This window comes from Theobroma umbraticum, unplaced genomic scaffold (genome assembly GCF_002168275.2).
Source record: "Theobroma umbraticum cultivar Fairchild unplaced genomic scaffold, ASM216827v3 scaffold_44.0, whole genome shotgun sequence".
Taxonomy (NCBI): Eukaryota; Viridiplantae; Streptophyta; class Magnoliopsida; order Malvales; family Malvaceae; genus Theobroma; species Theobroma umbraticum.
Window position 1 is genome coordinate 3,150,766 of NW_018397255.1, and position 14,807 is coordinate 3,165,572.

A 14,807-nucleotide genomic window follows, 5' to 3' on the forward strand; every position below is an offset into this window, starting at 1 on the left:
GAGTTGTCATCAAATTTCGAATCTGTTCCAGGATTGCCAAGCAAATAACCCTGCAACCATTTCTGAAAATTTTGTAGCATTCTGGAACCAAGACTCCATATCATAAAAGATATTTGGAAGACGTCAGCATAGTCATCAAGAATTTGATACTAGAGCACGTACCTTGAGATTGATTGCTGGAACGCTCCTGTCTTCAATACCTGAAGCGGCATGAGGAACCTGTAATTGGCCCCATGATAAACAACATATAGACCGCAAGTTTTAAGGGGATGAACACATAGTTACCATCTGATATTGCTTTAGCAATTATGGGAACAATCCTCCCAGAGTACGAGTCACCGCCAACATAGAGTGGATTTGTAATGAACTTGGGATGGCTGTGCAACCACTGAACACACAAAAAATCATACACTGAGTACACAAGTAAATATTATCCATGGTCATTAACCTTTTATTGTAGTTCCATTTTAGTATTTAATATCTATATTGTTTCACTTAGATCTTTAACTTTGATTTCATTTTAGTCCTTTCTTTACATTGTTCCATTAATAATTGAAAAAAAAAATGAAACGTTTGGAGAATATTGATGACGTGGTTTGTCACATATTTTACAATGTTGATAATATGTCAACTTTAACCAAACAATTTCACAAAAAAACTAAAATAAAATTATTTTAAATATTAGCATCAGCCTGGTGAGGAGCTGATTGAAGATCAAGAAAACAGATTGCTGAATTCCAAGTTGAAAGCCTTTAACCAAGGAATGAAGAAGAAAGCATGTGGGTCTCACATGTACTTATTAGGAAAGCAAATTGTAAATAGTTTAGTTATTTATTTGTTACTGTTTTTACTGTTACCATTTAGTAAGCTGTAAATATTAGTTAGTTAAAGGATAACTAACTTGAAACCTTTCTTTTTTGTCTTATTGGTTGTTTAGCTTAATAAGTCGGGAACCAAGAGTATAAATACTCTGTTTCTTGTATTCATCATTTTAATAACGAAAGCTGAAGCTTCCATGGCATTCGATCCATTTCTTCTCTCAAATTTTACATGGTATTAGAGTAAGAATTAGGGTTCTTGGTATGTGTACTTGATCCTTTCTTAATTGAATGATTGATGAGTGGTGATTAGTGGTTTGCTGATATGCAATTTTAGTTACTCAAATCTGATTCTTGATTTGTGTTGATTCTTGTTGATTTTCTTTTGTAAACCTTGTCTTTTTTTTTTTTAGAGTTTTAAGCTTTTGTTTTGGAGAAATGAAAAGTACAACTCAGAAAAGTTCCACATTTGTCATTGAGGATTCACAATCTCCATATTACTTACATCATACTGATCACTATGGATCAATTGTGATTACTCTTAAACTCAATTCTAGCAATTATGTTGGTTGGAGTAAGTCGTTTATGCTTGCCTTATTAATTAGAAATAAAATTATATTCATAGATGGAACTATACCTAAGCCAATTACTATTGATTCACTATTTGGATCATGGATTCGTTGTAATAACTTGATTTAGCCGGGCTTTTGGAATCGATTACACCTCCTATTGCTTCCACCATTTTTTTTTATGAATTTTGCTGCTGAAGTGTGGAATACCTTAAAGTTGAACTTTACTCAACCAGACGATACAAGGGTTTGTAATCTACAATATAATCTTGGGACTGATTCACAAGGAAATAGATCTATGGATTCTTATTTCGTTGAGCTTAAGGGTATTTGGGAGGAGCTTAGGAATTACAGACTTATACCACAATGAGAGTATGGGAAATGTAATCCTAGATGCTTTAAAAAGTATTTTATTCAATATAAGAAAGACATGGTTTTCAAGTTTATTAATAAGCTTAATGACACTTACTCTACTTTAAGAACTCAAGTTACTACTATGGAGCCTTTTGCTACCTTAAATAAGGTGTATAACTTGGTTTTGTGAGAAGAGGACCAAAAAAGTCTTTTATTACAGTTTAGTCGAACGATTGAGTCATTTGCAATGGTAGTGACTACTAAAAATAAGAAGAAAGGGAAACTAGATGTCACTTGTAGGCACTGTGGTAAAAAAGGTCATTTGAGGGTGAAGTGCTTTAGTCTAACAAGATTTCTAAAGGACTTTAAATTCACTAAGGATAAGGACAAGGGAAGCTTTAAGAAACAGACTTCATCTATTAATAGTGTGTTTGCTGGTTCATCATCATCTATAAAGACACTGATTCAATCAAGTCGAGAAGAGGAGTTTATTGGTCTTGATTCTATGTCCCAAATTTCTATAAAGCATCAACTTCAGAAGATAATGGCACTCATCAATGAAAACAATGCTGACACTAATCATGGCAGTGGCATTTCTTTAAACACTCAACAGACTAAATCTTCACTAGTCAATTCTACTATTGCAGGTATATTTCTAACCATTTTTGCTCTCACACAATTCAAAACACTTCCATTAAGAACAATCACACTCATAGCATCATGGTTAAACCAAATTCTTGGATAATCGATACTGGAGCAAATGATCATGTTTCATGTTCCTTGAAAAATTTTAGTATTGCTTACCCTATTGGTAATTGTTTTGTTTAGTTGCCTAACAATGTTCAAGCTACCATCACTCATATAAGAATTGTCAAATTAACTTCCTTGCTGGTGTTACACAATGTGTTGTTTATACCTTCTTTCCAATTCAATCTTGTTTCAGTGAGTAAACTAACTAGCTTTAAGAAGAACTGTGTCATTTTTATTGATGAGTGCTATGTTGTTTAAGAGCTCACCTCCTGGAGAGTGATTGGGGTTGCTAGAATATCTTTTGGTCTATATTTCATACAAGGTAATCAAGATGATCTATATTTGTCAAATTTTAGTATTGATAAGATTTTGAAATTTCCTTCTACTGTTTTTGCTAATGGTTGTAAAACAATTTAGAATCAATTTGAGCTTTGGCATTTTAGACTTGGTCATATACTTCAAATAGTATAAATGTATTACATCAACAACATCCTGAAATACATTGTTCAGATAGCTTGATTTGTGATATATGTCTTTTGGCAAAACAAAAGAAATTGCCTTTTCGTGTTTATGTTCAAAATACAAATTCTACCTTTGAAATTGTTCATGCTGATACCTGGGAACCATATACAATACCAGCTCTTGATGGTCATCATTATTTTCTCACTTTAGTAGATTCTTTTACACGTTTTACTTGGATTTTTTTGATGAGAAATAAATTTGAAGTTTCTATCATTGTGCCTTATTTTTGCAACCTTGTTAAAAATGTGTAAAAATCAGTTATCAATCATTATTAAATGCATCAGAATAGAAAATGGTAAGGAATTTAGACTTTCTGATTTATTTAATTCCACAGGTATTATACATCAATTGTCATGTACTGAAACACTTCAACAGAACGGTGTTGTTGAGCGTAAGCATCAACATCTTCTTAATGCAGCTAGGGCCCTTTTGCATCAGTCTTGTTTGCCAAAAAAGTTCTATGGAGATGCAATGCTCACTACAGCCCACATTATAAATAGGACACCATCTAAGCTTCTTCATAACAAGTCTCCATATGAATGTCTTTATCATAAGTCACCTTGTTATGATTACTTTAGGGTTTTTGGTAGCTTATGTTATGTTTCAACTTTAGTAAGTCAGAGAAAAAAATTTGCTAAAAGAGCTAGCAAGTGTGTGTTTATAGCCTACTTTTTTGGTACAAAAGGCTTAAGGTATATGATATTGATGCCAACAAAGTACTCATTTCCAGGAATGAAATTTTCCATGAGCAAATTTTCCCTTTCTAACATACAAAACATAACATAAACTCCTTTGCTTTTCTTTAAATAGTTGGTATGCATGACCCTACTCTTGATTTTTTTTTTACTTCAATTTTTCTAATTCTACTCCACTTACCTCATTTTCTACTAAGTTGCTTGTGCCTCAACTTTTATCAACTTCTGATATTGCTTTTACATCAGATACTTATGTCTCTTTATCCAATTCACCTGTTCATTAATCTGTTTTAGATTTTGTTTCCTCTGCTTCACAAGATACTTCAAATGCTAGTCATAATCTTAGGACAAGTACTAGAATTAAACTTGTTCCTAAGTATTTAGAAGCCTATCAAGTCAATATTCCTTCTCACATGAATCGTGTTACTGCTTATCCTATCATTGACTACTTGCCCACTGATCAACTGTCTCATCAACATAAAGCCTTTACCATAGCTTTATCTCACATTTCTGAACCTACATCCTATAATCAAGCTGTCACTTGTTCTCATTGGAGGGATGCTATAACTATTGAATTAAAAGCTTTGGAAGAAAATGGTACATGCAGTATAGTGCCTTTACCTCCAAATTCTCATGTTATTGGCTATAAATGGGTGTATAAGATTAAAATGAATGTTGATGGCAATGTGGAAAGATACAAAGCTTGCTTGGTTGCAAAAAGATATAACTAGAGAATAGGTTTTGATTACCAAGAAACATTTAGTCCTGTTGCTAAGCAATCCACACTTAAAAGTGTTTATCGTTTTAGTAGCATCACAAGGATGACAATTGTCTCAACTGGACATCAACAATGCCTTTCTCGATGGTGATCTTGAAGAAACAGTGTATATGCAATTACCTCAACGGTTCTTTGTTAAGGGGGAGCATCAGCATACTAAACCTGGTATTAAGCTAGTGTGCAAGCTACATAAGTCCTTGTATGGACTCAAACAAGCCTTAAGGTAATGCAACTCAAAGTTTACTATCACATTTTTAGAGTATGGATTCCAACAATCAATGTCTGATTATTCTTTGTTTACTTTGGTCACTAATAAAGGTGAGTTTGTTGCCTTGTTAGTTTATGTTGATGACATATTGTTAGGCAGTGCTTCAATTGAAGCCATATGTGATGTTAAAGTATACTTAAGTCCTAGATACAAACTTAAAGATCTTGGAGTTATGAAATATTTTTTAGGATTGGAAGTTGCAAGATTAATTGAAGGTATTTCATTTTGTCAGAGGAAGTATACATTAGATCTTTGGAAAGAGTTTGGTCTACTTGGAGCAAAGCCAATAACTACTCCAATCAACTACAGTCATAAACTGAAAAAGAAAACAGAAGCAGATAAAAGAGCTAATCCTACAGGGTATAGACAGTTAATAAGAAAGCTTTTGTACTTGACTCTTACAAGGCCGAATATATCATATGCAGTCCACACATTGTTTCAATTCATGGACAATCCTACTAAAGAACATCAAGCAGTAGCACACAGGTAGTAGTAAGGAGTTTGATTGAGGCTAAGTATAGGGCAATGGCATCCACAACCTGTGAGGTGATTTGGTTAAAAAACCTTTTGACATATTTTAGAATCAATCAAGACACACCAGTGAGACTCTATTGTGACAATCAATCAGCAATATATATTTGTAAAAATCCAATCTTTCATGAGCGCAACAAACATATAAAAATTGATTGTCATTTTATAAAGGAGAAGGTGCTTGGAAAGGTGATTGAACCAACCCGGGTCTCAATAGATGATCAAATTGCAAATTTGTTCACTAGGGCTTTACAGCCAAAACAATTTTATAAATTACTTGGCAAGATACATGTTAATAACATACACATGCCTCTTGAGGGGGAGTACCAACCTCGTAGGGAGCTGATTGAAGATCAAGAAAAGAGATTGCTGAATTCCAAGTTGAAAGACTGAACAAAGGAATAAAGAAGAAAGCGCGTAGCTCTCACATGTGCTTATTAGAAAAACAAATTGTAAATAATTTTGTTATATACTTGTTACTGTCTTTACTGTTACCATTTAATAAGTTGTAAATATTAGTTAGTTAAAGGATAACAAACTTGAAACCTTTCTTCTGTTTTTGTTTTTTTTTTTTTGGATTGGTTGTTTAGCTTAGATAGTTGAGAATCAGAGTATTAATACTCTGTTACTTGTATTCATCATTTTAATAATGAAAGCTGAAGCTTCCAAAGCATTGGATCCATTTCTTCTCTCAAATTTCACCAAGAAAGCTGAAATAATTCAAAAATTAAAACTAAAGTGAAGGTGGAATAAAAGTTAGGATTATAGGTGAAATTTAGTGCACATGACCCAAAAGAAAAAGTGTTGTTGGAGACAATTTTTTTTTTAAAAGTTGATAAACTTATTGATGTTTACGCGATAAGCACATTATACGTGGTATGTTCATGTCCAAGAGATATCAGCAATTAACATTAAATGCAGTTAAACTGTGCCTTTACCTTCCTCAGAAAATTATACCCATCATCTGCATATTTTTTATCCCCAGTCTTGAAACCCTGCGAAGTCCTTGAATAAGAAAATCCTGTGCCAACAGGTGCATCTAGGAAGATTATGCTTGCAACCTATGCAGTTATCAAAGATGTTCAGAAATCAAATATCAGTAAGTGGAAGCTGCACACCAGATGCTTATAGAGCTGTTATAGTCATAAATGATTTCACCTTTGTCCATGAGTAAGGGTTGAGGGCAAAAGTCGGTAAGCTGCCATTGTACTCGACCATGTTAAATTGCAAGGGGCCTAATTAAAAAATACCATATACTAAGTTAAAATTGTTACTTAGTAGTGCAGGCTCCACTGGGGTGGAAATGAGCTTGATTGTTAGTAAATCCGACAGATTGAAGAAACCAAGTGTATAACTCCTTGACATTGTATTGCAGAAATAAACAATCAGAAACTACCTATTTCAAAAAAGAGTCCCGAGAGAGCAGAGCAGCCAGGGCCTCCATTGAGCCACAGAAAGACAGGATCCTCTGCTGGATCCCTTTCTGATTCAATAAAATAGAAGAAAAACTCCACATCTCCCACCGCTATGTATCTGAGACACACATCAACTAACCGGTGATGACATGATTGTTATACTAGTACTATTCCAATGCTAGGGAGTATAATTGATCAAACCTACATCCTTCCACATCTTTATTGCACTACAATCACTAATAATCCAAAAAAAAGAAAAGCATAGTATAAGTAGTAAAAGAAAAACAAATTAACATGAGTGTTTGAGAAACTCACCCAGTTTCAAGCTTGAAGGGAAGTGAAGCAGAAAATCCAGGAAGAGACGTGATTGTTGAAAAGGAAAGTGCAGGCCTGGAGCAAATCGTAACGAAGACGATGTAAAAGCATACCAAATGGAAATATTTTGAAAACGTCCTTGGTAGCTTCGGATCAAGAGGTTCGACCGCCATATTAACTAGAGTTGAAATAGGAGCTTCGGACTTTCGAAAAGATTTGAAGTCAGAAAGTAAGAGTTGACCATCAGTTTTCATAGCTGATACGGGACTTCATCTTCTGGTGCTTGGAATGATGTTTCTTCTTTAATAATCCTTTCAACAAAATGTTAGTAACATAATATGACTAGCAAAGTGATAATTGTAACTCAATAATGCAGCATAGTCCGGAAAGCCTTTTTGTCCCTCCATTTGGTTGGTGGTGCAGATAAGAGAAACGATAAAGGTGTCAATGCAGAAAGCGATCAATGTTATTCAGCCTTTAAACTTGTTTTACACGTGTCTTTATTTATTACTATGTATATTTCCCTAATTCAGACGGTGATGTTATTTCTTGCTCAGTTTAGCGGTCCGTACTGTTACCCCGCTAAAGAGTTAATTTAGTCGACAATATTCGTTCATGTTATAAAGCTTGGGAGAGATAATGCTACTTGTTTACAATGGTATTCATTTTTTTTCTAAAAATCTTGTCTTGTATCTTCAGTTATAAAGCTTATAATAATTAGATAATATGATTTTTGGATTCAATTGGTAGAATAACAAATTGTTCTTCTCTTCTTTTTTAGTTTCCCTACTAAAAATACGCCACTGCCAGTAAAAAATCGTTTCCTTCACTTTTCTCTGAACAATCCAACCTTCTTCATTTCTGTCCTCAGAAAGTAAAGCCAAAAGTTCCAAACAGATCATACAATTCTTATCATACAATTGTCTTTATATTTAGTATGTATTTTGCTTTTACGGAAAGTGGTGTCATTGCTTGCTCTCACTTAGTTTACCGTACCGTTAGTGGCATTGAGCAAATTTGGTTGGCAATGTCATGTGTAGTCTTTTTCTCCTCGATCTCCTCGATCTCTTTGACATTAACAAGACCTCGAGAGAACAGATAATGAATCCAGATGCTGTTGATCACACCATCGAAGGCCCAATTCTAGTTGTACTCCCAAAATTCACTTCCCGTCCCTCGTCTGTATTCAGCACCAGGCATGGGAGGATGCTCATAATGACCACAAGCCCTTCGGCCCAATGTTTAGACATCCACCCCATAAGAGTTGGGTGGGTTGCATGTCAGGTGTCAGTTGCCCTTCACCTCTTGGGAAGGTGAATTTTTGGGAACAACAACCTAGAATTATCCTACCATGATATTTTTTCTGCCCAAACCCATAGCCCAAGAGCCTTGTTTCCATTTTTCAACCAGATAGTTTAACTTCAAATTTCTTTCTTTTTGTGGATGAATATTACGTTCCACTCCACTTTCAGGCTGTGCTGCAAGTAGTTGATGTTGAGGGATCATCATGAAAGGAAGAAACGGGAGAAAGAAAAGAAAGCAATTATGACTTTTTATGGTATCTAAACCTTCTGTCTAAACCCTAATTCCTAAAACGTACAGCTTCTGCTTGGCTGGTATGTTTTCTTGTTAAGTCTAATGGCTAGCTAGGAAATTTTGAGAATAAAGATGTTACCCAGGTAATATGAAGGCGTGCAATGTCAACATGATACTCTAGAAACGATCGAAAGCGAACTTGTGATTATCTACTTCAACAAAAGAAAGTTAGACTCTCTTTCATAAGGCAAATTAAGGTAGGATTTATCAACTTTACTCACCGATCATTTCTTTATATCCAATTCCAAACTTTGTTGGGCAGACCATTCAATTTGGGCAAGCCATTTTCCAGGACATTTTGACTCCAAGGAGCTAATTTTGCCACCCATAGCGACTTTTTCTTGTTTCAGGTGATGATATATTTAGCTAATTTCCCCTACTGCAACGCAGATTCTTTTAAAAGTGTTGAATCCAGTTTGTTATCAGTTAGAGAGGGATTCCAAACAAATAGGCCTAGACCTATCTTATCTGAAAAGTTAGAAACACGGACTATGCTAATGGTTCTACTAGATTTATTAATTGTTTTCACACTCTTCATGGCTTAAACACCATAACCACTCTATGATATAAAGATCCTTCAGTCCAGCTTTTGAGGGGTAATCCATGGATAGGTATATCAAATATTTAAAGAAGAAAAAAGGGAATTCAGGCACTATATAATAAATTATCAGCAAATTAAAAATGCCCAACATGGAAATAAATAAGGACGATGTAAAGACACCCCATTGGATATTGATTTCCTCGTTCACACCACCTTCTCTCTTTGGGCCAATTAATGAATACACTTATCTCTTCCTTTCTATTCATGAAATATTGATGAAATCGCTCAAGGTTGGTTGCGTTTCCCCCTTTTTTTCAACCTACTTTTTTTTGAAGAAGGGGACATTATCGGACGGTTGTGACTATTTCCAGCGGAGTTATATGATGGGAAATCACATCAGGGTCGCTGTCTGCTTTGAATTTGAAAATTGTTTGCTTGCCCTGACAAAGGAGGTAGAATTAACGTAATTCATCGTCAGGGTCTTCTTTACTTATCTCATCTTAGTCAAAACACATATCTGCCTAGATTATTTGCTGAGGAATATGGAAACTTTGAGTAAAAGGTAACTCACAGCCATTGAAGAACCATACTACATTTAATAATGCCATGTTTTGCTTCTACACCTGCTTGGGGAATATTAAGAAAGAATGAAAAATAGAACAGATATTGTCAACTTACCTAATAGTTCCATTATGGGACTTCACAAGATGTATAGTGTTTAATTAGATTACAGATAAAAGCTCCAGGAAGGAAAACATTCTTTTATCATTTTTCCACTTCAATGATCACATTGGCCCAAAAAGGCAAAAATATAGTGCATAGCTTAATTGGAAAAATCATTGCCATATGCATGAGGTTTACAGCTCTTCAAGACTAAATAGGAACTAGCAGTTGATCACACACGTTCCTGGGAAATCCATCTCTTGAACATGGCAAAGCATTCCTTAGGCTTGTACTCTGGAGCTGTGTGGCCCCCTCCCTGCAAAAGCCAAACTCTATTACAAATTGTTTTCTTCAAATAGACTAAGCAATAAATAATATTATCAGAAACACGGGCACTCTTGCCTTGCAGTTGCAAATGTGAAGTTGTTTTCACATTCTCTTGAGTATCTACACAAAGATATTAAGAAGCAAAGCATCACAAAGAACAAAAAAGAATTAGATTCTCCTCTACAGCACATAGAATTGAGGCTACATGGGAAACAAAATCTGATTACAGTCATTAGGCTTACCCTCCAACTTGACCATCAACAAACCATGGCCTCCAATCATCAACAATCGACAAATTCAGGGACTTAATCCATGCTTCGGTTCCGACGTACGAAATCTTTGCGTCATGATCACCACTATAAAGAAATTTATAGTCAGCACCCACTCGCATCAAAAGGGAAATAAAAAAGGACAGAGTACGTTAGAAAAAAACCTGTATATTAGAGCTCTGTAACCTTTTGTATTGAGATATTGATGATAGCCTACAGCACTCTCAACATCTTTGTCATACGGTAAGCTGTGGTTACATCTTACCCACTCTCCGACTGTCCCCTGATAGTCAAATGTCAAGATTATATTAATCTAACTTGGTTACTTCCTTGCTTGGCGTTAAGCTTCTGTCCTTACCTGTCTGACATAGAGTGCTTTCTGGACACTGATGTCATTTGCCCAAACCTTGCAAAGGTATCTATTGTAGTTCTGTAGCATGGTTTAATCAATCGCTCAATTATCTAAACTAATTTACGTAAATTTATGATAAGAGAGATAGCAAGTGGAAGACATTTACGCGACATCCGAATTGAGGGAATTCAGTGGCCACACGCAGGTAGTCTTCATGTGCTTCCAGGAAATATTTCCGATTATTGCCCAAAGTATTCAATGGATTGGAGTCAGAAGGGCACTGAGGCTCCAGGATGTGTGGTTGGTTTATGTGTACAGTGCACTAAAAGGACAAAGTTGTTAAGCTAGTCAACACACAGAAATATTTCAGGAAATTATTTAGAAGGAAATTAGAACAGAAAAAAAAAAAAAAAGAAACAGGTTCAGTTGCTTTGCTACCTCTGAGATAGCTTGAAGATCTTTTGCACAACCTACATTGCTAATGTCCACTTCCACGAATTCTTCCTTGCAATTCCTTTTGGCTGACTGCAAAAAATGCTCACCACCGCACATATATATAATTTCCTTGAAGAATCACTTACAATTAAGAGATTAGATAACTGGAAGTTTCAACATAGTTTTGGTCATCCATTAATGATTAATGTTATATCAGAAGCACTAGAAGAAGGGTTTTGTCCAAAGACCTTGTAAAGTTCATTGGAGATAAGTGCCACACGATGATAAAATGGAATCTTTGAGTTGTCATCAAATTTCGAATCTGTTCGAGGATTACCAAGCAAATAACCCTGCAACCATTGCTGAAATTGTTACAGCATTCTGGAACCAAGACTCCATATCATAGAAGATATTTGTGAAGAGGAAGGAAGTCAGCATAATCATCGAGAATTTGATATTAGAGCACTTACTTTGAGATTGATTGCTGGAACGCCCGTCCTCAATACCTGAAGCAGCATGAGTAATCTGGTCATTGGCCTCTTGATGAACAACATATAAACCACAAGTTTAAAGGGGATGAACACATAGTTACCATCTGATATTGCTTGAGCAATTATGGGAACAATCATCCCAGAGTACGAGTCACCGCCAACATAGAATGGATTTGTGATGAACTTGGGATGACTGTCCAACCACTGAACACACAAAAATCATACACTGAGTACACAGCTAAGTTACATCCACGGCTTTTAAATTTTTTATTCTAATTCCACTTTAATTCTTAATCTCTAAATTGCTCCATTTAGATGCTTAACCTTTTAAAGTGGTTCAATTTAGTCTTTTTGTTACATTATTCCATTAATAATTGAAAATATTTTGAAATGCTAAGGGAATATCCACATGGCATGCTGCAACTTTGTCATTACATCAATTTTAACGGAATAGTTTGTCAAGAAAACTAAAATAAGACTATTTTAAAAACTTAGGACTCTAAATAAAATAATTCAAAAGTTGTGTACTAAACTGAAATTGAAATAAAAGGTAGCGATTGCAAGTGAAATTTACCCCTGCATACACTTCAGCCAAAAGAAGAAACTACTAATGGAGAAAAATTTTTCTTTTAAGTTGATAAACCTATTGATGTTTCTGCAATAAGCACACTACATACGGTATCTTCATATGCTCAAGAGACACTAGCAATAAATATTAAACGCAGTTAAAACGTGTCTTTACCTGTCACTAAAGTCTTTTGTCAATCAAATTAAAAATTTGTCACAGTAGAAACTGATACAAGAAGAACAAAATACGCTTTTCAAAAAAAACAAAAGTACTTTTGACCTTTTCCAAAAACTTGTAGCTATCGTCAGCATGTTTTTTATCCCCCGTTTTGAAACCTTGCAAGGTTCTTGAATACGAAAATCCCGTGCCAACAGGCGCATCTAGGAAGATTATGCTTGCAATCTAGCACGTTAACAAGAACGTTCAGAAACCAAATATCAGTAAGTGGAAGCTATAAACCACATGCTCATAGGGTTATTATAGTCGTAACTAAATGATTTCACCTTTGTCCATGAGTAAGGGTTCAGAACAAACGTTGGTAAGCTGCCATTGTACTCGACCATGTTAAATTGCAAGGGGCCTGATTAAATGATACCAGGTACAAGTTAATAATATTTTACACTTTAGTGCAGATTCCACTGGGGTGGAAATGAGCCTGTAAGTTTGTAAGTCCGACAGATTGAAAAACCCAAATGTATAACTCCTTGACATGGAATTGCAGAAATAAACAATCAGAAACTACCAATTTCCAATAAGAGCCCAGAGAGAAGAGCAGCCAGGGCCTCCAGAGATCCACAGCAAGAGAGGATCCTCTGCTGGATTCCTTTCTGATTCAATAAAATGGAAGAAAAACTCCGCATCTCCCACCCCTATGTATCTGAGACACATCAACTAACCGGTGATTACATGATCGTTATATATACTAGTAGTATTCCAATGCTAGGGGAGTATAATTGATCAAACCTACATCCTTCCACATCTTTATTACACTACAATCACTAATAATCCAAAAAGAAGAAAAGCATAGTATAAGTAGTAAAAGAAAAACAAATTAACATGAGTGTTTGAGAAACTCACCCAGTGTCAAGCTTGAAGGGAAGTGAAGCAGAAAATCCAGGAAGAGACTTGATTGTTGAAAAGGAAAGTGCAGGCCTGGAGCAAATCGTAACGAAGACGATGTAAAAGCATACCAAATGGAAATATTTTGAAAACGTCCTTGGTAGCTTCGGATCAAGAGCTTCTACCGCCATATTAACTAGAGTTGAAATAGGAGCTTCGGACTTTCGAAAAGATTTGAAGTCAGAAAGTAAGAGTTGACCATCGGTTTTCATAGCTGATACGGGACTTCAGCTTCTGGTGCTTGGAATGATGTTTCTTCTTTAATAATCCTTTCAACAAAATGTTAGTAACATAATGTGACTACCAAAGTGATAATTGTAACTCAATAATGCTTTTTGTCCCTCCATTTGGTTGGTGGTGCAGATAAGAGAAACGATAAAGGTGTCAATGTAGAAAGCGATCAACGTTATTCAGCCTTTAAACTTGTTTTACACGTGTCTTTATTTATTACTATGTATATTTCCCTCTTTCAGACGGTGATGTTATTTCTTGCTCAGTTTAGCCATCCGTACTGTTACCCCGCCAAAGAGTTAATTTAGCCGACAGTATTCGTTCATGTACGTGATGAAGTCTTTATATTAAAGTCCTATGTATTTTTTCAATAAATGACATCTGGTAAGTATTGAAGTATTCACGCATGAATCTGATTATAAGATTTAAAATTCACCTCATATATGAATCCAGTTAATAATATCTTATTAGAATCTAATTAAAATTTAAATCTATTTATTTAATTAAAAATGACTTGGGTATTCACTACAAAACTTGATTGGTTCCAAATTCATAATAACAATAAAATTTAATCATTTTTATATATTTTATTAATCAAAATTAAATTAATAAATTCAAAATAAATTTTAAAGTTAGATAATGTATAAATTAAAAAAAATAATACGTCAATTATAAATAATATACATTTAAAAAATAATATAAATATTAAAAATTCATTATCTATAATAAATTTTGACTAGTGAATATCTCAAAACAACCATTTGTACCGTACTCAAGCTCGTTTGTAATGTATTGTAATCCTATTTAAATAGAACGAAGCCATTTAGATATTACCAATTACTATCTTTATTCTGTTTTTCTCCCCTTCCTCTTTCGAGGGGGACAATGTGTCCAGGAGGGGAAGGAGGCCCAAATTACATTAACAAAGGCCTTGAGAAAACAATGAATGCATCCAGATTTTGTTGATCGCGTCATCGAAGGCTCAACTCTAGTTGTTCTCCTCAAATTCTCTCTCTCCCCCTCGCCTGTAATTCACCACTAGGCATGGGAGAAAGTTAATATGAACACAAGTCTTTGCCCAAATGGTTACACACCCCACCCCATGACGGTGGGAGAGGTTGCAACGTCAAGTTTCAGTTGTCCTTTACCTCTTTGGGTCTTGCTGCTGAATTTTTTGGGAACGAAGCTCCAGTTATCCTA

General features: G+C 35.0%; 1 protein-coding gene and 1 pseudogene across 2 annotated transcripts in view; both read right to left on the minus strand.

The window, feature by feature from the left end:
* Positions 1 to 7,438, minus strand: part of LOC110409548 (serine carboxypeptidase-like 17) — an 8,991-nt gene extending 1,553 nt beyond the window's left edge. The window contains exons 1-7 of the mRNA XM_089782408.1: positions 7,016 to 7,438; positions 6,682 to 6,818; positions 6,444 to 6,520; positions 6,224 to 6,346; positions 286 to 388; positions 163 to 200; positions 1 to 50 (exon numbers count right to left, since the gene is read on the minus strand). The exon at positions 1 to 50 is cut by the window's left edge and continues 52 nt beyond it. Of these exons, the coding sequence (XP_089638534.1) occupies positions 1 to 50; positions 163 to 200; positions 286 to 388; positions 6,224 to 6,346; positions 6,444 to 6,520; positions 6,682 to 6,818; positions 7,016 to 7,269 (782 nt within the window). The 5' untranslated portion in view covers positions 7,270 to 7,438. The remainder of the gene's footprint in view (positions 51 to 162; positions 201 to 285; positions 389 to 6,223; positions 6,347 to 6,443; positions 6,521 to 6,681; positions 6,819 to 7,015) is intronic.
* Positions 7,439 to 9,802: 2,364 nt separating this feature from the next.
* On the minus strand, positions 9,803 to 13,684 carry LOC110409059 (serine carboxypeptidase-like 7; annotated as a pseudogene). The gene is made up of 14 exons (XR_016350741.1): positions 13,335 to 13,684; positions 13,000 to 13,134; positions 12,761 to 12,837; positions 12,537 to 12,659; positions 11,791 to 11,893; positions 11,669 to 11,704; positions 11,447 to 11,548; positions 11,202 to 11,288; positions 10,930 to 11,085; positions 10,770 to 10,841; positions 10,576 to 10,694; positions 10,385 to 10,498; positions 10,222 to 10,262; positions 9,803 to 10,136 (listed from the first exon to the last, which is right to left on the minus strand). The product of XR_016350741.1 is annotated as a serine carboxypeptidase-like 7 (transcript).
* Positions 13,685 to 14,807: the final 1,123 nt, after the last annotated feature.